Source organism: Macaca fascicularis, chromosome 8, assembly GCF_037993035.2.
Source record: "Macaca fascicularis isolate 582-1 chromosome 8, T2T-MFA8v1.1".
NCBI classification, from domain to species: domain Eukaryota; kingdom Metazoa; phylum Chordata; class Mammalia; order Primates; family Cercopithecidae; genus Macaca; species Macaca fascicularis.
Window position 1 is genome coordinate 126,571,329 of NC_088382.1, and position 23,116 is coordinate 126,594,444.

Genomic DNA, 23,116 nt, shown 5'->3' on the forward strand with positions numbered 1-23,116 from the left:
TCACTCACTCACTCATGCAACATATAAACTTAGCAATTCTCTTCCTCTTTGGGAGATAAAGCTTATCCAGGGCGTATCCCAGTGGTTTGGAGCACAAGCCAGACTTCTTAGGTGCAAACTTCCAGTGGATCCCTTACCAGCTTTGAGATATTTGGTGTATGTCTTAACCTCTTGCCTTAGTTTCCTCAACTGTAAAATGCAGAAACTAATAGTACTTACCTCACAAGGTAGGTGTCGAGATTAAACACATAAAAATTGCCTGGCACATACTAAGCACGAATAAAAATCAGTTGTTAATGCCTTCGATGCCTACCATGGACCCTGGAACATTGCAAGTGACTTGTAACTTTTGAATGAATAAATGAATGAATGAATAATGAATAAGGTGAGAGTTGTGTCTAAATTATGTTTTCTTTTGTAATTGCATTCTATGATCATACAAAAGTTTGGATTGTTCACTCCTTTTTAGAAATTCTTATTAGATCAAAAAGAGGCAGAATATGTTCTTTGATAAAGGACATACAAGTAATATTGTCACATGATTACCTGGAGTTGGTACATTAGTCTGTTCTCCCACTGCTATAAAGAAATACCAGAGACTGGGTAATTTGGAAAGAAAAGAGGTTTAATTGGCTCATGGTTCTGCATGCTATACAGAAAGCATGGCAGCGTCTGCTTCTGGAGAGGCCTCAGGGAGCTTTTACTCATAGTGGAAGGCAAAGCGAGAGCAGGTGTCTTACATGGCAGGAGCAGGAGTGAGAGAGAGAGGGGAGGTGCCGCATACTTTAAACAACCAGATCTCTTAAGAACTCATTCACTATAAAGTACCAGGTGGGCATGGGGCTAAACCATTCATGAGAACTCTACCTCCATGATCTAATCACCTCCTACCAGGCCTCACCTCCAACACTGGGGATTACAATTCCACTGGAATTTGGTGATGACGCAGATCCAAACCTTATCAGCTGGGAATTAAACACACACACTTTGGGCTAAGGGGAATTCTGATTTTTCATTTTAATCCCTTCATAAACGTGGACATGGCAGACAGGAGTCAAACGCAGAAAGGAGCATGGAGACCCAGACTTCTAGGTATGCCTTACTGAACTTGTAGAAAGTCCATTCTAACTGGCAAATAGGGCCAAGCTTCTCCCCCTTGACTGCGGTCAATTCCTAGGGAAAGGTAAGGGGTCTAATTAAGCCTTGGCATCCCCCAAACTTGGCAAAGTGCCTGGCAGAGAGTAGTAAGAAAAAAAAATTGTTTTTAAGGAATGAAGTATTAGGAGATCAAGGCAACTAAGGCGGCTTTGGGTTGAAATATTCTACCTTTGGTCACAAACCTTCCACCTGTACCTCCACTTCCACTTATGTAGACTGACTGCTCAGTTCCCAAGCCTTCTCCTTAGAAAGACTTCCTTTCAATGAAAGCAGCAGAAAAAAGCGACCCAGCTGAAACTTCTGGAGTTATGGGAACGCCTCCTTCCTCTGTCGCTAATGGAGGACTAAGATGGGACTGGGAGTAAAGGAGCGTCTCTGAATGGCGGGGCAGTTGCAGCGTCCCACTTGGCAAGAGTTCTTGAATTACCTCCGCCCCCGCCCTGACCAGCTTTAAACATCAAACTAGGAAACTTATCTTTCGGCAGCAGCGCTGAAGGAGTGACCAGGCGTCTCCGTGATGGGCCCCGGGGACTTCCGCCGCTTCAGACAGAGAATTTCCCAGGGTCTCCAGGGACTCCCAGGTAGAGCGGAGCTTTGGTTCCCACCTCGTCCCGCGTGCGGCTTCCCCGGGGACGGCAGGAGCACGGACGTCCAGGAGGAGGCCCTCGCCGCCAGCCCGCTGCTGGAGGACCTCAAACGACGGCTGACTCGCGCCTTCCAGTGGGCGGTGCAGCGTGGGACCTCGAGGCGCGAGCGGGAGGCGGCGGCAGCGGCGGCGGCGCGGGAGGAGCAGAGCTGGGCGCGCGTCGAGGCCACCCTGGCCGGGCTGCGGGCGGAGCTGGTGAGAGCACGGGCTGGGCGGACGGCTCCCAGGACTCCCTCTCCCGGGACCTCTCCTCGGGCTCCAGAGCAGCTGGCCGCGTAGCCCACCCGAGACCTTGGGGAGAGCGACGGGAGCTGTTCCCAGGGAGGGAGCCCTGGCCCCTTCGGCTATTCTTCCTGGGGAGGCCAGCTCAGGTCTGGACACGGCGTTGACGCCCCGCCTCTCCAGCATCGTTGGGAAGGAAAGGGGCCCTACAGGACCCGTGGTGGTAGTGGTGGTGGTGGTGTTGGGGGGGGAGTTGCCTGGTCTACCAGTGACATACCCAAGATGTCTCCTCCCCAACCCGTTTCTATAGTTTTCTGCCCTGTAGGGAACTGTGACTATGTGTAACTATGGCTCATGGAGGAGGAAACTTCCATGACATAAACTCTCTTGGGACTGATGGAGACTGTCCATCAGTAAACTCTTTCTTTATACCCCGCAAGTTTTATTCTTATCTTTCCCGTGGGTAATAATTCAGAAAACTGGAAATAAGGCATTTTGTAAAATTGCCCAGTTTTGAACATTACACAGGTTATGTCCGAATATTAAACAGGAGGGTGTACAGGTAAGTATTTTAGCTGACTGATTTTTTTTTTAAATTAAAAAAACTGGAAATTAGTCACGATTTGAAAAGGACACAATGAATAGGAGCAATTCAAACTTTAAAATGGTGCTGCCTAGGAAAGTGTGCAGTGGAGACTTGGAAAATTCTTCTCTTTTGCACTGATTACTAATACACTAATACAATTAACCACTACTTTAGAACTGATCCAACCATCAGTAAATTGTCTTAAGAATGTGCATTTCTGAGTTTAAGAACAGTATTAGGCCGGTGCTGTGGCTCACGCCTGTAATCCTAGCTCTTTGGGAGGCCAAGGCAAGGGAACACCTGAGGCCAAAAGTTCAAGACCAGCCTGGCCAACATGGTGAAGCCCCGTCTCTACTAAAAATACAAAAATTAGCTGGGCATGGGGGCTGGCGCCTATAATCCCAGCTACTCAGGAGGCTGAGGCAGGAGAATCACTTGAACCCGGGACGGAGAGGCTGCAGTGGGCCGAGATTGTGCCATTGTATGCCAGCCTGGGCGACATGAGCGAGACGTCTCAAAAAAAAAAAAAAAAAAAAGACAATATCCGAAATTCCTTGTCAGATTCACATTGTTAACATGGGTTAAATTAGATTTACTACCAGATTTACTATCTGATCCAACAATGTCGAAGAAACACCTGGTTTTCACCCCAAGCCTAAGCGGTGAGTCTGAGCAGCAGGGCAGCCGGAGCCACCTCATTCGGCCCCTGGAGGCCTGTGCTATGGGCCAGGATGCTAAACTGGAAGGCTGAAACCTGGCACAGCCATCTCTGCATTGGAGTCTTGGGATCTGCCGGTACCCCTTCCTGAGCCTCAGGGGACTCACATTTAAATCAGATGAGGAGATTACACTGAATAAGCTCTGAGACAGCTTTCAACCTTAACATTCTGGTAAGTTGTTAGGAGCTTTAGACAAGTAGTATGTTGGGGGTGGCAATAAAATCTGGTGAGATTGGGGCATTCGGGGTGGTATGACTGTAGACCGCTGGTGGCAATAAAATCTAAACAGATGAGGGCTCAAATACCAACATTACCATTTACAGGTTCTGCAAACACTTGCTGGCCCTACAACTTTGGGATTGGTACTTAGCCAGTTTGAGTTTGTTTACCCATCTGTAAAATGGAATTTATAATCTCATAGGATTCCAGAGCTTATGTGAGATAATATTCTATGAAATGCTTAGACCATGGGTATTGTTTAGTGGCTATTATTGTAATGATTATTATAGACCTTGGACTCTGTACCAAAAAAGAACAGATACATTCCTATCAAAAAATCAGGACTTTTTCCAGGAGGGAACCAGCGAAGTTTACACATACACAAATAATGTGTCCTTGGGTTACAGACGATGGTCAACATCTTGGTCAATCATTTTATCCTGGTCATAAGGAAGAGGCACACGAGTGTGGATACTGTACCTTAATATCATCACCACTAGAATACTTAGTTTTCAATTTTTGGCTATTAACTGGATTTTTACAGGAACTGACATACATTGCTATACAAATGTACATGTATCATGTATTAGGATAGTATTTGTAAGGAACGATGATGAGCAAATTTAATTTAGAGTTGTGTTGCTATTTATACTATTTTTTGTTGTTTGGGTTTTCTTAGTGAGAATCATTGATTTCTAGGGTCTGTGAGTGGATTTCAGGGGTTCTATATACCTAAAATTGTATACAAAATTTTTGATGTGCATATAGTTTTTCATCAGAGGGTTCATATCTTTCATCAGATTCTCAAAGAGATCCACGATGAAAGAAAAGTTAAAGAACCATTGATGTTTGAATTTCATAAGTGTGAATTATACATACTTAATTTAGATGGTAAATCATTACCAGTAATTTTTCTTCTTGATTCTTGCATGAAAGTACAGGATGGATATTCATCAGTTAATTAATTCACTCACTTTTATAACAAACACAAAGAGAACCTACTGGGTTGTGTGCCCAGACAGTGCACTCTTAGTTGGGGATACAATTATGAATAAGATACAGTCTCTACCCTCAAAATCATCAGTCTGGTCTGGTTAGCGTGTTCTGAGAGACACTTGTACAGAGTGCTGCGGATGCACAGATAAGAGGCAATTACGTCTGCCCATGCAATCAGGGAAGGCTTCTCAGAAGAGCTGGCGTTTGACTGGGTTCAGCAGAGAGAGCTGGCAAAGGGCATCTTAAACAGAAATGGGGACAGAAAGAGGTGTGCTTCAGCTCAGCGTCTGTTCAGGTACTGGCAAGGTTTCTGACCAGCTGCAGTGGGAGCTGGCATTGGAAAGAGGGCCAGGAAAGGAAGCACAAAAGTAGAGCAGGATTATAAAGCATCTGGGCTACCCTAGAGAGCTGAAGCTTCCTGCAGGCAAGGTGCAAGGGTTTTTTGGTGGTGATTGTATGGTTACTGTTACTGCTTGTTTGCTGGACATTCACTTATTTTATTCTTTCCTAATTCTTGCTGTCAGAAAAATGATTCTAGGTGCTGCAGAATGGAGAAGCATGTCTCAGAGAAAAACTGAAAGATAGTTTTATCCAGTAGCTTTATTTTGCAAATTAGGTGACCATGAGTATTTACTTTTTACCAACACACTGTCCTGGTTCATCCTGGGGTGGTTTCTACTGACAAGCTGATGAAGCTTTTTTAGCAGAGAGAACAAATTCCTCATGAACTGCATTAAACAAGCCCTAGCTGAAGAAATTTGCAAGTAGTTGATCATTAGTTTTCAGTTATAATACAAAGATTACGTTGGACTAAGCTTTGCTGGACTGTCCCCGGGGTAACATGCCCGAGAGATCTTTTTTGAAACACATGAGGACCTTCATAAAACTCCCATTGGAGGATGGTATAAATCAGCCTTGATATCTAACAGATTTCACTCCAGAGTGAAAAATGTTAGATAATATAAGTACACATAACTATACATGTGCCTCTAAGGTGTCATTAAATGCTTTTGCTCAGCAGGTAGACCATTTAAAATCCTGAAAACTTGAAATGGTAAGTAATCAAGTAAATAGGCACAGATTCTGAATACTCAGGTGGCTGTAGGCAGTTATCCTGTGGCTCAGAAGGCACATAAAGAGAAATGATTTCATTGTGGATCACATGCTATTGCTTGAAAACAGCCTTCAGTACATAGGTATTTTTCATATGGACAGCTTTGTGCATCAGCTGTTTTTGTTTTCATTTCAAGGCCATTTCAAAAGCTATTTATATATCTGGATTTTACCTTGTCATATAGAAAGTCAGTTTTATAGCCAGACCAAATAGAACTGGAGAATAAGATAAGAAATACATCTTTCTTGATATCTTAATTTCTTTTCCTACAAACTTATTTCTTCTGTGTAGTCAGAGAGTGGTTTCATTTGATCTGTATCTCATGCTAATAAAAATTTTTATTTTTTTCTAACTTTTAGGTGGAAATGCATTTCCAAAACCACCAGCTGGCTAGAACTTTACTGGACCTAAACGTGAAAGTGCAGCAATTGAAAAAGGAGTATGAACTGGAAATTACATCAGACTCTCAAAGCCCAAAAGATGATGCTGTGAATCTGGAATAAAGAAATGCACACAAGAAGCTCTTGATCCTAAAACACAACCCTGAAACAATTCTGATGAACACCTTATGCTTTGCATAAGTTTTGAGGGGCAATTTATAGACCCAAAACTTAGATGACAGGGGAAGGTGACAGAAAAACATCTAAGAGAGGGGAGAGAAAAATGATGTATTCCAAGTTTTAAAGTTATTTGTTGTTTTGACTGGGACATAGAAGTAAAATATAACTCTCTCTCTCTCTCTCTCTCTAAGAATGCTTTAATGCCAACTTTCGGTATTCCACCTTGTGTCACCTGACCTTTCTGGCATTGCCTGAGCTTTCAGAGTTCGTGCTTGTTTTGCTTTACTTGATTATTCTCGGTTTGTCTGTCCAGCGGCCTGCCCTGCTTTTTGTGGATAATTATTTCTACTTGAATACTAATCATGCCGTTTAGGTGGTCTGTGACTAAGGGTACTCCACCTTCCTGGATGTAGTCATGCAGCTCAAGGCAGGCTGATGGGTTTGTCCTTAGGATTTTTTGAATGGGCACTAAAAGAGTAGATGAGTATTTCTGCCAGTAGAAGTTGTGGATCAGGGGCTTGGAAGCTGCTGGTGGTCACCATGTGAGAAAGTTCACCCCCTAATGGAGGTGACTGAAATGGAACCACTAAAAGCACAAAAGGGGAGGGAGGGAGAGTGCTTCGCTTCCTTTTTCCTGGGGTCAAGTTGTATAAGACTCCAGGCCTTGCTCTTGTTTATATACATGAAACATTCTGATATCCTTTTCATAAAATCTCTTTTTGCCTAAGTAAATTCAAGCTGGAGTTTCATGACTTATATCTAGTGTTCACAACTAACACAGTTGTTCAGTTTTAGGAGTTAAAATGGTTCTTACCATTGAGTTGGACTATCTAACTGTACCCAAAAAGTGCTGTCTTTTTAATGCAAACAATAAAGTTAATAAAAAATAGTTGCAGATCTAAGTGATATTTATAATGGTTATTGTCTGCAAAATACAAATTTATAACAAGCTATGTAATTTTAATATTTAATAAACTATAACAATCAGTTCTTGAAGACAAAGGAGAACAGAAGAGACACGGTTTTTCTCTTTTTAAAATAAATGCAAGAGCCAGCATGGTGGATCATGCTTGTAATTCCAGCAATTTGGGAGGCCGAGGTGGGCAGATTGCTTGAGCTCAGGAGTTCAACAACAGCCTGGCCAACATGGCAAAACCCCGTCTCTACTAAAAATACAAAAATTAGCAGGGCGTGGTGATGCTCACCTGTAGTACCAGCTACTCAGGAGGCTGAGGCATAAGAATCCCTTGAACCTGGGAGGTGGGGGTTGCAGTGAGCTGAGATCATGCCCCTGCATTCCAGCCTGGGTGACGGAGGGAGACTTGGCCTCAAAAAAATAAAAATAAATAATAATAGTAATAAAAGAAATGCAAGTTGTTTTATGTGAGGATCTGAGAATTATCTGGACTAAGTTTAGTTTGTCCTTAACCTTTTTTTTCCCACGATAAGTAAAGTTATTCTAGCCCTTTGGTACTTAATTGCCCTCTATATAAATGAGGAATTCCCAAGTTCGGCATTGGCAAATGACCAGTCGCCAGCATCTCAGTATCTGACCATTGCGTTCCTTCAGACGTTTTGCATATGAGCTCTTGGCCTATAAATATACGATTACTATATTAAATTTCATTTATAAACTAGATTTCCTATTTATTTCTTCCTTTGAATTTTATAGAAATTTTCAAGAAAGGGTTGGCACAGTTCCTTGTGATCTGTTTTTTGAAAAAGCTTCTACTTAACCTTTGGGACAATCATTCTCAAATGTGTTTTAAAGATGAACATTTATAAATCGTTGTAATTTTGTGTTTGAAAAATACTCAAGGTGATTCATTATATGAGCTCAATTCCTTACAGAATACAGACTGCTGACATTGGTTAATATTAATGTCATTTGAGTATACTGATAATATATTGGGGATCAAAAGAAAGAAAATTTAAAAGTATGAAAATTGATGCATTGTTTTTCACATTTTTAGGTTAAAAAAGGTCCATTATTACACTGCAAAGTTTTGGTCACCACTTTTTCCCCACATCTTTCAGTGATGAACTTTGGATCACTGTATTTTTTTAGGGTGACATATACAGAAACAGAATGAGAAACTCCTTTGTGTCCCACGTGTCTTGTTTGATGGAAGTCTGAATCAGTGGAGGTAGCCTCTGATATTAACTGTGCCATGTGGAAATACAATGGGAGCTTGATACGTGGGACACTATCATTATTAAAAATTTTTATTTTCTTTCCTCTCCAGTATGCTATCTCTTGCCTTTTGTTTTTAAAGTAGCAGAGGCCAGATGATTGTCGTTATATAGTTCTTTGCCATGGCGCTCAGCTGTTGGTTGTTAGCTTGCTGGCCTGGCATCCTGTCAGCTGGGACCCATGATAGAGCAGATAAACTTTTCTGAGGGCTGAGGCTGCCCTGCAATCTACACTTCCCCTCTTTCCAGGATTTCTAAATAAGCCAGAGCAACAGTGTGCCATTTTAAAGATCTATGAAATGGGAGCACCAAACTAGTGCCAGCTGGAGGGGAAAATGAGAAAATAATTATAACCTAAATTATGCATCGGGGAAGCAGTAGCTGGATAAACTGAAGAAAGTTAAGATGTTCGTAACAATAGTGGGAGAGAGAGGGCCAAAAGAAGAGACACTAAAAACAGTTTTGTGAGGAAAATATTGTGCTTGAGTTTTTCAAATGACACAATTTCTCGCAGCTCTAATCATAGGGGGGATTAAACCACGTTAGCAGGAAATGGGCTTTCGCCATATGGTACTTGTTTAGCACCTACCAGTGAATAGGTGCCAAATTAATTATGACAATTAGAAGCTTTGCCTAGGTTGTTAGGCATCAAATTCCTTTACAGGTGGCCTGGATGAATCCGTGTTTTGTTTGGCTTGCCAAACGACTTCTGCTGTAACAGGTGCTTCTGCAACTCCCAGCCTGGGGACAGATCAGAGTCCTCTGTGGGTAACCCCATGATAGCTGAGTCTAAAGCAGTGTAATTATAAGAATCTCATCTCCCCTGCTCCCTTCCTGGTAGGCCCAGGGCCCCGGCACAACCATCAGCTCTATTTACCGCTGTAATCACTGCCAGAATCCCTCTGTGCCTGGAACCTGGCACGAGGCCCTCCAGTGCCAGCTGCCTTCTCTCTTGGTTGCTTTCATTGCTGCTTCTGCTGCCATTGCTGCAGCCTCTGTTTTCTTTTTGACCATGTCAGTAATGAAGGTTATGGTAGGGTGAGAAATACAGTTAGGGTGACAGTTGCATCTGTGCCACCCTCCCTACCTCTCGTCTGGCAGCCTCTTGTTCCGTCTGAGCTGAGTGCTGGGCAGTAGGACTTGGATGGATGGACACCTATTACAGTAGCCTGTGTCAAGCACTGCTTCTCAGGGGGCTGTGTACCTCTCATCTGCCTCCTGATTCTGGCATTGAGGCATATTGGGGGTGAGAGGGCTTCACCTCTTCCTTAGAAGCAATAATGTCATAGTCTTTCTCTTCTGATACCAGTACGAGAGGGATCTGTTGAAATGTAATAATGATGAAACTAACAAAGGCATCAACCACCACTCCTGTACCAGTCATTGTACCAAGAACTGTACATGTATCAGCTTATTTAATCCTCACAGTGACTGTAGGTGTGTAGGACCTGTTTTTGGAGCTATTTGAACTTGGTGCTTAGTCCTGGCTCTGCCACTTACCAACTATATGACCTAAAGCAAATTGCTTTAAATTCTTTAGGTCTCTCCAAGGAAGTCAGTGAAAATGGGACCTGTCTTACCTAAATCTTAAGGAACTCAAATCAGGTTTGGGAGAATGAGTTAATGGCGAAGGAACTTCTACATCACGTGTTTATTTCATATCTTTAGTTTCATATGATCTTACTACCTTTTTGGACTGATACCTTCCCTGCGCCCCTCTCTTCCTCATATCTTTATGTCTCGGTGATGCTCTGCCACCTGCTCGCTGTTATGTTGTTGTCCCGGAGTTCCCTCTGTGGATCGAAAAATTGATTTAGCAAACATGGGAATAGGCAGCAGGAAGATATAAAGTGAATAGTCGCTGCTACTTGCCAACCCCTGAATCTGCCTGGCATGCAGCGCTATGTGTTTAAAATGTAATTGTCCCAACAAAACTGTGAGGTTGGAACTATTGCACTTCCCATTTTACAGAAGAAGAGAGTGAGTGTTGGAGAGGTGATGTAATTCATCACGATCCACTCAGCTAGCAAGTAGATGTCAAGATTCACATCTGATGTTGGGAGTGGTCTGGCTATTACTGGGCGCCTCCCAAACTAATGGGAGAGACCTTGCACTAGAGAATAAATTCAATATTATAATAGAAGAATGTATGAATTGCTAGGACAGATGCTTTTTGCAGGAGTCAGACAATGAAGGTCTCATTGAAGACATGCCTCCAAATTATTACTTGGTGTCTACCTGGAAAAAAGTCCTCACATCCTGGAGTGTAAACTAGTTGAGTGATGTTAGATAAATTTCTCCACCTTATTTAGCCTCATTTTTTCTCATTTGAAAATGAGATAGTGGAAATGCCCCTAAAACATTCCTCTTAGAGCCTCTATTTTATTATAATCCTGCCTGCTTGTAACTGGATCCTTCAACCACTTGCCCCTGACTTGCCGAGACTTTCTGATTCCCATTATAGCATGACGGACAGCTGACCATTTGTCCCTGGCCCCTGGCAATGAAGTAGACTCTCCTGGTCTCAAACCTTATCCTGATCACAGCGTAAGCTGATGCAGCCTTGATGATGACAGAAAGCAATTCTTGTCACTCTTGGATGCCCCTCTGCCCTTTTCACCCACATCATGACTGCAGCCAGGGGGAAATGTTACATTTGCACTTCTGAGGCAGACGAGCATCACTTAGAACTGTTACGTGTTATTATTTTAGAGGCAGCCTGCTGTGGCAGACGCTGCTGGCTGAGAACCACGCCTTGTGTAGCCTCTGCGGCCGGATGGTGGAGTTGGAATCTTGGCTCCTTCACCTCCTCACTATGTTACTTAACACTTCTACATTTCAGTTTGCTTATCTGTAAATAATGAATCACGCTTACCCCAAGAGTTTGTTATGAGGATCTAGTGGACTAATACATGTGAAGTATTCAGAACACGCAAATAGTGGCTTATTATAACAGCCAATCCAACAAAACAAGTGTTTTGCTCATCCTTCTTGCCTGTTGGAAGTGCTCAATTCCAAGACAGGGACAGAGATGACGGCTTCACTTTTCCCTGTCCCTCTTGCAGTTCAAGATGGCTTTAGAATCCAGTCGTGTCTAATAAAACATAGAGGGAAGTTTACTGGGGAGGGTTCTGAAAAACATTTTTTTCCCCCTTACATGAGGAGAAATAGAAGGTAAGCTGTCTTCCTCCCTACCTCTTTTTTTTCTTTCTTCCAGATATTTTCACATGCAATTGTAAAACTTGCCCATGCTGCAGCCACCCTGTGACCTATGTGGGAAATACAAGTGCACTTTGAAGATGAGAGAACAGAAAGATGAAAAGAAGCAGTGTCTTTGATCACATCACTGAGCTTCTGACCCAACCCAGCAACTGCCTACCTATGGCTAGTCTTGTTCTGCGAGACAGTAACAATAATAAAAATCCAATTGTTTGAGGCACTTTTATTGGGGTATTCATTTCCTTGCACCTGAAAGCACCCTGATAACTTAATCCCCCAAAACCTCCTGGCACAAAGGTTTGTGGTGGTGTCTCTCTGAGAGCAACTCTACATATCATCAGAAACTATGGGCACAGGACTCCAGAGACATCATTTGGTTACTTAAATGTTTCACACATGCCTTTGGCGAGGATGAATTCTATGCAATAGAGTATCAGTTAATGCATACTGAAGGAAGACTTGTTGGAGAAGAATCCTCTCCTGAACCCCGGGGAGACTCTAGAATCCTGCGGTAAATGTTCTAATTATTGAAAACATTTCCCCATGCTCACCCTCATTAAAGACATTCTAATGCCTATAAAACCCGCTACCTATCTGATTCTGTCAGAGAAGACATTTCCTTTTTTGGTAACTGGACGCAGTGGGGATGAAAAAAGCGTCTCAGGACTGAACTGGCAGCAGAATAGTAAACTGTTTATCAACTCTTAAATTTTTATACCAGGGAAGTTTAGCAAACCGTCAGAAAACAGCCTGAATTGAATTTCTATAAATATTGCTTCCAAATTGGTACTGAGGATACTAGTTGCTCTACACTTCTACAGGATTCAATCTGGGACTTGTCATGCAAAGAAATAGCTCAAGATTTTACGGTGGGATTGCCAGGGTCAGAGGGCAATGTTCTCTGAAATCCACCAATATTTGTACTGGGCTTTATGGTTACCGTTTACCAAGTACTTTACAGTTTACCAAGTGCTTTCCAGTTTATAATTTACCAGGTGCTATCATAGCTGATAACTCGTTAATCTTACAGTAACCCGCTGAAGTAGGTGTGGGTTGAGGCTATTGAAATTTAAGGAGCATCAAGAAAGCTTGCCTAACTTTAGAAATTATCACCCTCATCCTGTCTTCCCAGGACGTCTCTCTCTCCAAGTAAGCGACGTTACTTCTGGAGGGAGTGCAGTGTTGGGAATCTGAAGACCCAGTTTTGAGCTGAATTTGCTTTGTGGTATCTGGTGAGTCGTTGATGTTTCTGGGCTTCATTTTCTCACACGTAGAAACTTGTAGAGTAAGGCATTTAACTCATAATCATCTTTAAGATGCTTTGGATTAAGCATGGTCATCTCCTGCTAATGGTTTTAATTTGAAACAATGTTGTTACCAACTCATTAGTGAATTAACCTTGGTGGTGATACAAAAAGGTTGAGCTTTATTTAGAGTGTGCTTAGTAAGCAATTAAACAAGGGAAGCTTGTTTATAAAGAAAAAAAAAGTACTTAAGTTAAATTCCTTGTATTTTTACAATTTTGCCTTGGGTTAACTTTATTGAACAGCATGAATCTAAGTGCAAATTTGCTCTCTCTTTCTGTCATTCATTCAACTTTTTTGTTGCGTCTACTGGGTGCCAGGCGTTGTTCTAGCTATGCGTTGAGCATCAGTTTTAAAATCAGCATCTCTTTCTGGATTCTGAGCATAGGACAATAAACATGAAAGATGGGATTTGGGCTCTCATGTTGCTTGCAGTCTAGATGGCAGGGTGGGGAACAGATAATTCAATAAGATATTACCATACATGTGATAGATGCTATTACAGAGCAAAGTTGAGTGCCAAGGGAGTAAATAGGAAGCAAACTTACCTTGGATGTGGAACAAGAGAGGCGGTGTTTTGGAGCATAGCCAAGAGACGGTTGGGAGGAGCAGCAGATAGCAATCCTAGACAGAAACAACATCTCATAGAAGGTCCTAGAGAGAGGTGACAACGTGCTAGCAGCCCTCGCTTTCGTCGCTTCCTCAGCCTCAGCGTCCACTCTGGCCGCGCTTGAAGAGCTCTTCAGCCTGCCGCTGCACTGTGGGAGCCCCTCTCTGAGCTGGCCAAGGCCGGAACTGGCTCCCTCTACTTGAGGGTACGTGTGGAAAGAGAGGCGGCGGCGGGAACCGGGGCTGTGCGCGCCGCTCGCGTGGGCGCGGGCTCGGCGAGTCCCGGCACTTGGAGCCGCTGCGCCGGCCCGGGGCGGTGAGGAGCTTAGCACCCGACCCGGGCCAGCAGCTGCAAAGGGTGCGCCAGGTCCTCCAGCACTGCCGGCCCGCTGGCGCTGCGCTCGAATTCTCGCTGGGTCTCAGCTGCCTCCCCGCGGGGCAGGGCTCGGGACCTGCAGCCAGCCATGCCCGAGGCCTCCCCCCACCCACCTCCCGCGGTGGGCTCCCAGGCGGCCCGAGCCTCCCCGAGGGAGGCCACCCCCTGCTTCTTGGCGCCCGGTCCCGTCGACCGCCAAACGGCTGAGAAGTGTAGACACTGCGCGGCACTGGCGGGCGGCTCCGCTGGCGACCCTGGCGCGGGGTCCACTAAGCAAAGCCAGCTGCGCTCCTGAGTCGGGTGGGGATTTGGAGAACTTTTATGTCTAGTTAGAGGATTGTAAATGCACCAATCAGCACTCTGTGTCTAGCTCACGGTTTGTAAATGCACCAATCAGTGCTCTGTATCTAGCTAATCTAGTGGGGGCCTAGGAGAACTTTTCTGTCTAGCACTGTGTCTAGCTGAAGGATTGTAGATGCACCAATCAGCGCTCTGTAAAACGGACCAATCAGCGCTCTGTAAAATGGACCAATCAGCTGTCTGTAAAATAGACCAATCAACTCTCTGTAAAACGGACCAATCAGCTGTCTGTAAAATAGACCAATCAACTCTCTGTAAAACGGACCAATCAGCAGGATGTGGATGGGGGGGGGGGTGGGTCAGATAAGGGAATAAAAGCAGGCTGCCAAAGCGAGCACTGGTAAGCTTTTCGGGTAGGTTTCCACCTTGTGGAAGCTTTGTTTGTACAATGAATCTTGTGGCTGCTCACTATATGGGTTTGCGGTGAGTTTGTGAGCTGTAACACTCACCGGGAAGGTGTGCAGCTTCACTGCTTAAGTCAGCAAGATCACAAACCCACCGGAAGGAAGAAACTGGACACAGCTGAACGTTTGAAGGAACAAACTCCGGACACACCATCTTTAAGAACTGTAACACTCACTGTCAGGGTCCACGTTTGTATTCTTGAAGTCGGCGAGATCAATGAACCTGCCAATTCCGGACACACTAGAGGTGAGCAAAGTCATCATTTGTTTTAGAGGGTAAAGAAAGCTCAATATACTTGGCACTTACAAGAAAGAATGAAGGTGTTAAGTGTGGTTGAAGTGGTGAACGCTTTGCCACAGGCCTCACAAGCCATATTTTGGGGTTCAGACTGTATCGTAAGAGCCTGGGTAAACCACTGAAAAATATTTTAAAATTTAGCTTTTATTATAGCAATACTTGCATATAATATACAAATAATTAAATCTAAAAATCTCACACAAAAATTATCAGTCCGTTGATGGCATGCCCCCTCACCCTGAAGGAAACCACTGCCAATTTTTTTTTTTCCTTAGAGTCTTCCTCTGTCACCCAGACTGGAGTGCAGTGGTATGATCTCCGCTCACTGCAGCCTCCGCTTCCCAGGTTCAAGCGATTCTCCTGCCTCAGTCTCCCGAGTAGCTGGGGTTACAAAGGCCCACCATCTCATCTGGTTTTTGGTTTTTTAAGTAGAGACGGGGTTTCACCATTTTGGCCAGGCTGGTTTTGAACTCCTGACATCAAGTGACATGCCCGACTCTGCTTCCCAACGTGCTAGGATGACAGGCATGAGCCACCGGGCCTGGCCACTTATCATTCTTTTACCTTCTAGATAATGTGAGTAAGCATCTTTGATTTATAGATTTTAGACATTGTCTTCCTAGTATAACAAAGAGGAAATTTATTTATTTATAATGTCAACTTTTTATTTTAGATTCAGGGGGTACAGGTGCAGATTGTTTCTACCTGGGTATATTGTGTGATGCTGAGGTTAGAGGCACGGTTAATCTCAGCATCCAGGTACTGAGCATAGTGCCCAGTAGTTTTTCAATGCTTGCCTCCCTGCCTTTCCCCATTAGTAGACCCCCATGTCTATTTTGCTATTTTTGTGTCCATGAGTACCTAATGTTTAGCTCCCACTTATAAGTGAGAACATGTGGTATTTGGTTTTGTGTTCCTGTGTCAATTTGCTTAGGATAACAGCCTCCAGCTGCATCCATGTTCCTGCAAGGACATCATTTTGTTCTTTTTTATGGCTACGTAGTATTTCACGGTGAATATGTACCACATTTGTTTTCAATCTAATTCATCATTAATGGGCATCGAGGTTGATTCCATTTGACAAAGGAGAATTTTATATTCTTTCTGTTGCTAATCCCTTTATTCTAATATGACTTTTTTTGTATTTTTCTTACATTTCTATTTGTAATTTTAATTGTTCCAGGCCGAGTCAAGTAGTGGACTGTGAATATATTTTTATCTTGTGTAAATTTTCATTTTTTCTGATGTCGATAATTACATTGCTTATTTTGCTTAGCTTTCTTTGAATCTCTGGCCAAATCTTGTATCATTCCACAACTCTGAAAACATTTCTACTACCATCTCATCTCTACTTCCTGTATTACCTGGAACTTGAAGCTTTCTAGGGTTCTATGTGGGCAATTTTGCTTGCTTCTCATGAAATTCTTTTTTTGCAGGCACTCATGTCTGACTTCCCCTGCTCTGCTGGGTTTTGTAGCATTTTTTAAATTAACTTTTTCTCGTCATCTGTTGTTTTCTGTTTTCCCCCATTTCAAGTTCTGTTTAATTCAATCAAAGATAAGAAATTTGAATTCCTGTTTCTCTCTGGAATAGAGTTCCAGAAGATCTGTACTCAATGCTAAGACTGGAATTCATCCATGAGATTTCAGTAGAGGATTCTCATATTTGCTTTGAATAACCATCTGTCTGGGAGCAGTGTAGAGAAAATGAATCTGAGGGGAGTTGGATTAGGTTTAGGGCCAGTAAAAATAGGTCAGATAATAACAGACTGGAGTTAGGGTGGTGGTAGTGAGGATGAAGAGAGTAGGCCTAACTAAGAAATAATTAGGAGAAGAATCAGTAATTTCTGGTAAGTAATTGAATGTGGGAGTGATGGAGAAGTCGGAGAGAAGATAGTTAAGATAATGCCTTCGTTTTAAGCATGGGAAGACGAGTAGATGGTAATCTTATTTATGATAGTAGAGGGCACCAGAAGAAGATGAGATTTTGGAATGGGAGACATGAGAATTCAGTTTTGGACTATTGAGTTTGAGGTGTCTGATACATTTAAGTAGAGACATTGAGTAGGCAGTATTAAATGGCATTTGAAACCCATGGCAGTGGAATAAATTAAAACCAAGAGAAGAGAAAAAGGAATTGGATAGAATCCTCATAAATGTCAACATCTGATGGCTGGGCAGAAAAAGAGGACCCTACAATGACGTTTGAAAAGCCATTAGAGAGAGAGAGAATGGTGTCAAAGAAAACTAATGAGGGCTTGTCTAGTGGTCAAGTATGATAGACTAAAAATATCTTTTAAATATAGTGACATAAAGGCCATTGATGACCTTGGAAAGAACAATTTATGTGGACTGGTAGGTGTAGAATCTGAAGGAGTAAGCAGGAGATGCAAAAATGGAAACAGTGAATATAGAACGTTCTTTCAAATAGTTTGGTTTTTAAAGAGTAAAGGAGGAGAGAGAGCTCGGTAGGCAAAAATGTGATGTCAAATTTCTTTTTAGTTATTTTTTGTAAGGTGAGATATTTGAATATGATTAAATGTTAATGGATAGCCAAATAAAAGTAGAGATCAATGATATAAATCAGTGTCAGAAGTCAGTGATAGAGTGAGGGCCTTGAGAAAGTGAGAGGGAAGGGTCTACAAAGTACAGGTATGAAGCTTAAGATCGGAAGAGGAACACCACATCCACTGTTATAAGTGGGCATGGTAGAGGGGCCAGGTAAATGTATCAGTTGATGAAAAGAGAGAATTCTTGATGGCTTCCATTGTCTCTGTGCAGTAGTGAAATTCAAGGATTCAAGGTTATGTGCCTACAGTGAGGAAGAAATGATGGGATCAGAGATCTGAGGAATGTGGGAACAATTTGAAATAGCTAGTGTATTGGGTTGAATGGTATCCTTCCAAAATACATGTCCACCTAGAACTTCAGAATGAGACCTTATTTGGAAATAGGGTATTTGCAGATGCAATTAATTAAGATGAGGTCATTTTGGGCTAGGGTGGGTCCTAAATCTGATGACTAGTGTCCTTTTGAGAAGAGAGAAACAATGACACAGATGGAAACAGTGGGAAGATGGCCATACAAAGACACAAAAAGATACACAGAGAGAACATCATGTGAAGACAAGAAGAGACTGGAATGCTGCATCTACAAGCCAGGGAATGCTGAGGTTTGGTCGGGTGCGGTGGCTCACACCTGTAATCCCAGCACTTTAGGAGGCTGAGGCGGGTAGATCACTTGGGGCCAGGAGTTCGAGACCAGTCTGACCAACAGGGAGAAACCTTGTCTCTACTAAACAAAAATTACACAGGTGTGATGGTGCACGCCTGTAGTCGCAGCTACTTGGTAGGCTGAAGCACAGGAATCGCTTGAACCTGGGAGGCAAAAGTTGCAGTGAGCTGAGATCATGCCACTGCATTTCAGCCTGGGTGATAGAGTGAGACTCTGTTTCAAAAAAAAAAAAACAAAAAAAAACAAAAAAAAAAACAGATTTGTTGGCACCATAAGAAACCAGAGGAGAATTGTGGGACAGACGGATTCTCCCTCAGAGTGCTCAGAGGACTAACCCTGCTGACTCCTTGATTTTGGACTTCAGGTCTCCAGAACTGTGAGCCATCCAGTTTGTGGCAATTTGTTATGGAAGCCCAAGGAAACTAAAACAGGAAAAAATGGAAAATGAGAGTGTACTACAAAAACTCAGATTATAAGTACTATTCAGAACTTAGTTGAGGTTGGTGATCATGAAATTATGTTGGCAATAAATGTAAGGCAGCCCAGGCTTAACTGTGAAAAGTGAATAGATAAAGCAGGATTCATATTCTGTCATGTATAAGCGGAATATGGACAAGGTGGCAATAAAACTGAAAATATTTCAACAGAAGGGATGCAAAGATGAAATAAAGTGTGCTTTGAGTAAAGATTAAAGACTTAAGGTGGGTGACTGGAGGCAGGCAGCAAAGGGGTTCAAGGGACAGGCTGAAAAATAGCTATAGTAAGAGAAATTGAGTAAGAGTCAAAATAAGAGGTTAAGGTGAGAGAGTAAGATGATTGAGTTTGTGAGTTCATAGCTGAAGCAGTTCTAGGCCATGACAAACTCCAGGATGCAACTGAAGTGTGGAGGTGGCAGTCATCAAAAATGAAAATTTCAGGGCCAGAAACTTAGACGGGTCATCCATACTATAGTAAAATTTTCACTTTCTGGTGATTCTTATCTTTTAATAAAAATGATGCTTACAACGAAAACACAGTTCATTGGGTTTAAAAAGCATGCTAAAAAACAGTATGTGTCTATATAGTAGAAATTCATATCTACTAAGGGATGCCATAAAAAATCAATGTGATAGTCTCTCTTATATAGTCCCATGGAGAATTACAGAAAGTGGACTTCATGTTTTAAATCAATGAAATGCCAACTTAAAGTTGAGTTCTATTTTGAAACTTAATTAATCCTGAAATGTTTCAGAATCAAATTCATCAGGGCACCGAAGTAAAAATGTTAAAATATAATCAATCTGTATCTTTCTCTCAGAATTACAAATGACTGGTACCAATTACAAAGTGGTCAACATCTTATTCATAGGCTTTAAAGCATAGCAAAAATGACTATGATTGGCTATGTGATTACATTTTCATTTAATAAGTGACACGTGAAGTAATTTTTGTAGGGTCCACTCCTGTGGGGCTTAGCAGGTGTTCTCCCTGTGTGTGGAAACGAGAGAGAGTAATAAATAAAGACACAAAGAGAAAGCAGCTGGGCCGGGGGGACCCCTACTACCAAGATGCGGAGAACGGTAGTGGCCCTGAACGGCTGGGCGTACTGATATTTATTGCATACAAGACAAGAGGGGCAGAGTAAGGAGGGTGAATCTTCTAAGTGATTGATAGGGTGAAGCAAGTCACGTGATCATAGGACGGGGCCCTTCCCTTTTAGGTAGCCGAAGCAGAGAGAGAAGGCAGCATACGTCAGCGTTTTCTTCTATGCACTTAATAATATAGATCAAAGACTTTAAGACTTTCTCTATTTCTTTTACCACTCTCTACTACGAACTTCAAAGAGGAACCAGGAGTACGGGAGGAACGTGAAAGTGGACAAGGAGCATGACCATCGAAGCACAGCACCACAGGAAGGGGTTTAGGCCTCCGGATGACTGCAGGCAGGCCTGGGTAATATCCAGCCTTCCACAGGAAGCTGGTGGAGCAGAGTGTTCCCTGACTCCTCCAAGGAAAGGAGACTCCCTTTGGCGGTCTGCTAAGTAATGGGTGTCTTTCCAGACACTGGCATTACCACTTGACCAAGGAGCCCTCAAGTGGCCCTTATGCGGGCATGACAGGGCTCACCTGTTACCTTCTAGGTCACTTCTCACAATGTACCTTCAGCCCCTGACCCTATACCCGCCGGTTATTCCTAGGTTGTATTAGTAATGCAAAAAACAGTAATATTAAAAAAGCTAATGATTAATAAGTTTATAATAATGATTGATAATTGTCCATGATCATCTTTATATCTAATTTGTATTATGACTATTCTTATTCTAACTATTTTCTTTATTTTACTGAAACAGTTTGTGCCTTCAGTCTCTTGCCTCAGCACCTAGGTAATCTTTCGCCCACAAATTTTTGACTCAAGTAGTTTGACTACTCATGATACAAGTGCAAAACAGATATACAAACACTACAGATGATAGAATGTACAATATAATTAAGAAAGACCTTATCAGCGTACAGAGAGTCTTACACATAAGCAAGTGGCATTTTTAAATATTATAAAGTCATCCTTCAACTCATGGGGATAGTTAAACTGAGACAATTGTTTTGTAGGTGAGAAAACACAGGGCTAAGATGATAATTTCTTTCACATAGTTAAAGGGCTAACAGCACCATTTTTTCTTCTTTTTTTTTTTGAGATGAAGTCTCACTCTGTAGCCCAGGCTGGAGTCCTGGGGCACCATCTCGACTCACTGCAACTTCTGCCTCTTGGGTTCAAGTGATTTTCTTGTCTCAGCCTATTGAGTAGCTGGGATTACAGGTACCCGTCACCATGGCTGGTTAATTTTTTGTACGGTTAGTAGAGACAGGGTTTCACCTTGTTGGCCAGACTGGTCTCGAGCTCCTGACCTCAAGTGATCCACCTTGGTCTCCCAAAGTACTGGGATTACAGGCGTGAGCCACCATGCCCTGTCTAGACAGCATCATTCTTAAACTCAGGCAAGCAGCGCCTTCCCCATGCAGTGGGTCAACATGTGCCCTGAGGAACTCGTGAGACTCAAAACTAGGGGACTGTCTTGAGACTCTGGCCCTAGGACAGTGAGGGGATCATTCATTGCTGAATGGTGGGGTATTTCTGCTGTGGGATTGTATGATATTGGTCAACTAGACTGGTGCTGATATGCTGATTTTGGATGATAATTTATTCCCATCAGAAAACAGGAAGTAGGGCACTGGGCTACCAAAACTCAGTAGCCATGCACCAGCTCTTTCCCTTCATGGTCTTTTTCTTACCATGGTGAACATCCAGTCTGCAGCACCTGAGGGCAGCCCTGTGTCCTTCCACCACTGTCACCTGTCTTACCCACAGGATCTATGCCTCGTGTTAGGGAATCATCCAGATTTGACTGTGCCTATCTCGTTTGAGTGTTTTCAAGGCTTCTATTCCATGATTCTAATGTGCCCTTGTTATCAATATCACTTATTTTCTTCAACTGATGTTGAACACATTGTACTCTCCCAAGCAGGTCTTAAGTCATCATGCCAAGTCAGGGCTGGACCACTCTTCTTATTCTGCACATAGGCCCCACTTAGGCAGGGATTCATTCAACATTGAAAGAGTTTACATTCTAGGAATGTAGTAGTTATGGCCTTTTCTAGTGCTCTCCATTGTTTAGTATAGACCCGTGTTTCCATCTGGTATTTTTCTTATGCCTGAATGATTTCCTTTAACATTTGTTTTTTTTGTAGTGCAGGTAAGCTGATAATGAACTCTTCTTTCATATGTCTGAAAAAGTTTATAATTCATTTTTGTTTTTGAAATGTAGTTTTATTAGGCATAGACTTGGGGCTGACAATTTTTTCTTCCAGTGCTTTAAAGATGTTTCTCCACTGTCTTCTTGCTTGCATCATTTCCAGTGAGAGTTCTACTTTTTTATCTTTCTTCTTCTGTAGGTAGTGTGTTGGCTGCATTTAAGATTTTTCTTTGTATTACTGGTCTTAAGCAATTAGATTACGATGTACTTTGATGTGCCTTTCTTTGTGTTTATTGTGCTTGGGTATTGATAATTTTTGAGGGTCTCAGGGTTTATAGTTCATTAAATTTGTAAACATTTTATCATCACTTTAAGTATTTTTTTTCTTTCTACCTCCTTTCCTTGGAGAATCCTTGATGCTCTTTTCATTTTTAAAAAATTCGCTTTCTCTCTGTTTCAGATAGCTTCTATTGCCATATCTTCAAGCCCACTGATTATTTTTCTGCAGTATTTAATCTGCTAGTGATCCCATCCATTATACTTTTGATCTCCCACATTATAGTTTTCACGTCTAGAAGTTTTCCATATCTTCCATGTTTCCGCTTGTCTTTTAAAAGATATAGAGTAATTTTATAGTAACTTTTAAAGTGTTTATCTGTCAATTTTAGTATCTGTTAGTTCTAGATTGGCTTCAATTGATTGAGTTTTCTTCTCATGATGAGTCATATTTTCCTGCTTCTTTCTATGCCTAGAATCTTTGATTGGATACCAGACATTATAAATTTCACATTCTTGTGTGCCAGATATTTTTGTGTTCCTATAAATATTCTTGCAATTTTTTTTTTTCTGGGATGCAGTTACATTACTTAGAAACCATTTGATAGTTTGTTTCTGCTTTTCATAGTTGTTAGATGGAACCAGAGCAGCTTTAGTCTACTGTTAACTATTCCCAGCTATGGAGGCAAGATCCTTCTGAGTACTCTGTCCAAGGTCTTATGAATTATAAAAATTTCCACTATGGCTATTGGAGACAGGCACTATTCCCAGCCTGTGTGAACTCTTGGTTCCCTTTATCCCTTTCAGATCATTCTTTCTGTGCACATGGGCAATGTTCTTATATGCATGTATTTATAAACATTCTGGTGAATTATCAGGGGGTATCCCCTGAAGAT

General features: G+C 42.3%; 2 protein-coding genes and 1 long non-coding RNA gene across 4 annotated transcripts in view; 2 read left to right on the forward strand and 1 right to left on the reverse strand.

Annotated features, from left to right (window-relative positions):
• The first annotated feature begins 1,638 nt into the window (after window positions 1-1,638).
• On the forward strand, window positions 1,639-7,122 carry AARD (alanine and arginine rich domain containing protein). 2 transcript variants are annotated; one of them, XR_012416602.1, is made up of 2 exons: window positions 1,639-3,502; window positions 6,020-6,151. XR_012416602.1 is itself a non-coding variant. In XM_005563964.5 (2 exons), exons 1-2 carry the CDS (start codon window positions 1,676-1,678, stop codon window positions 6,161-6,163), a joined length of 468 nt encoding a protein of 155 aa, XP_005564021.2. In that variant the 5' UTR covers window positions 1,639-1,675; the 3' UTR covers window positions 6,164-7,122. The 2 variants fall into 2 exon arrangements, 1 of the variants encoding a protein (XP_005564021.2); XM_005563964.5 differs by having other exon boundaries at window positions 1,639-1,999; window positions 6,020-7,122.
• Window positions 7,123-8,876: 1,754 nt separating this feature from the next.
• Window positions 8,877-14,214, reverse strand: LOC102145114 (uncharacterized). The gene is made up of 4 exons (XR_006700490.3): window positions 13,485-14,214; window positions 11,609-11,682; window positions 11,289-11,507; window positions 8,877-10,206 (listed from the first exon to the last, which is right to left on the reverse strand). It is a non-coding gene; the product is annotated as an uncharacterized lncRNA (long non-coding RNA).
• The window catches only part of SLC30A8 (solute carrier family 30 member 8), a 248,915-nt gene continuing 237,854 nt past the window's right edge, over window positions 12,056-23,116 (forward strand). The window contains exons 1-2 of the mRNA XM_073999324.1: window positions 12,056-12,143; window positions 12,765-12,864. The gene's annotated coding sequence lies outside the window, so the exon portion shown is untranslated. The remainder of the gene's footprint in view (window positions 12,144-12,764; window positions 12,865-23,116) is intronic.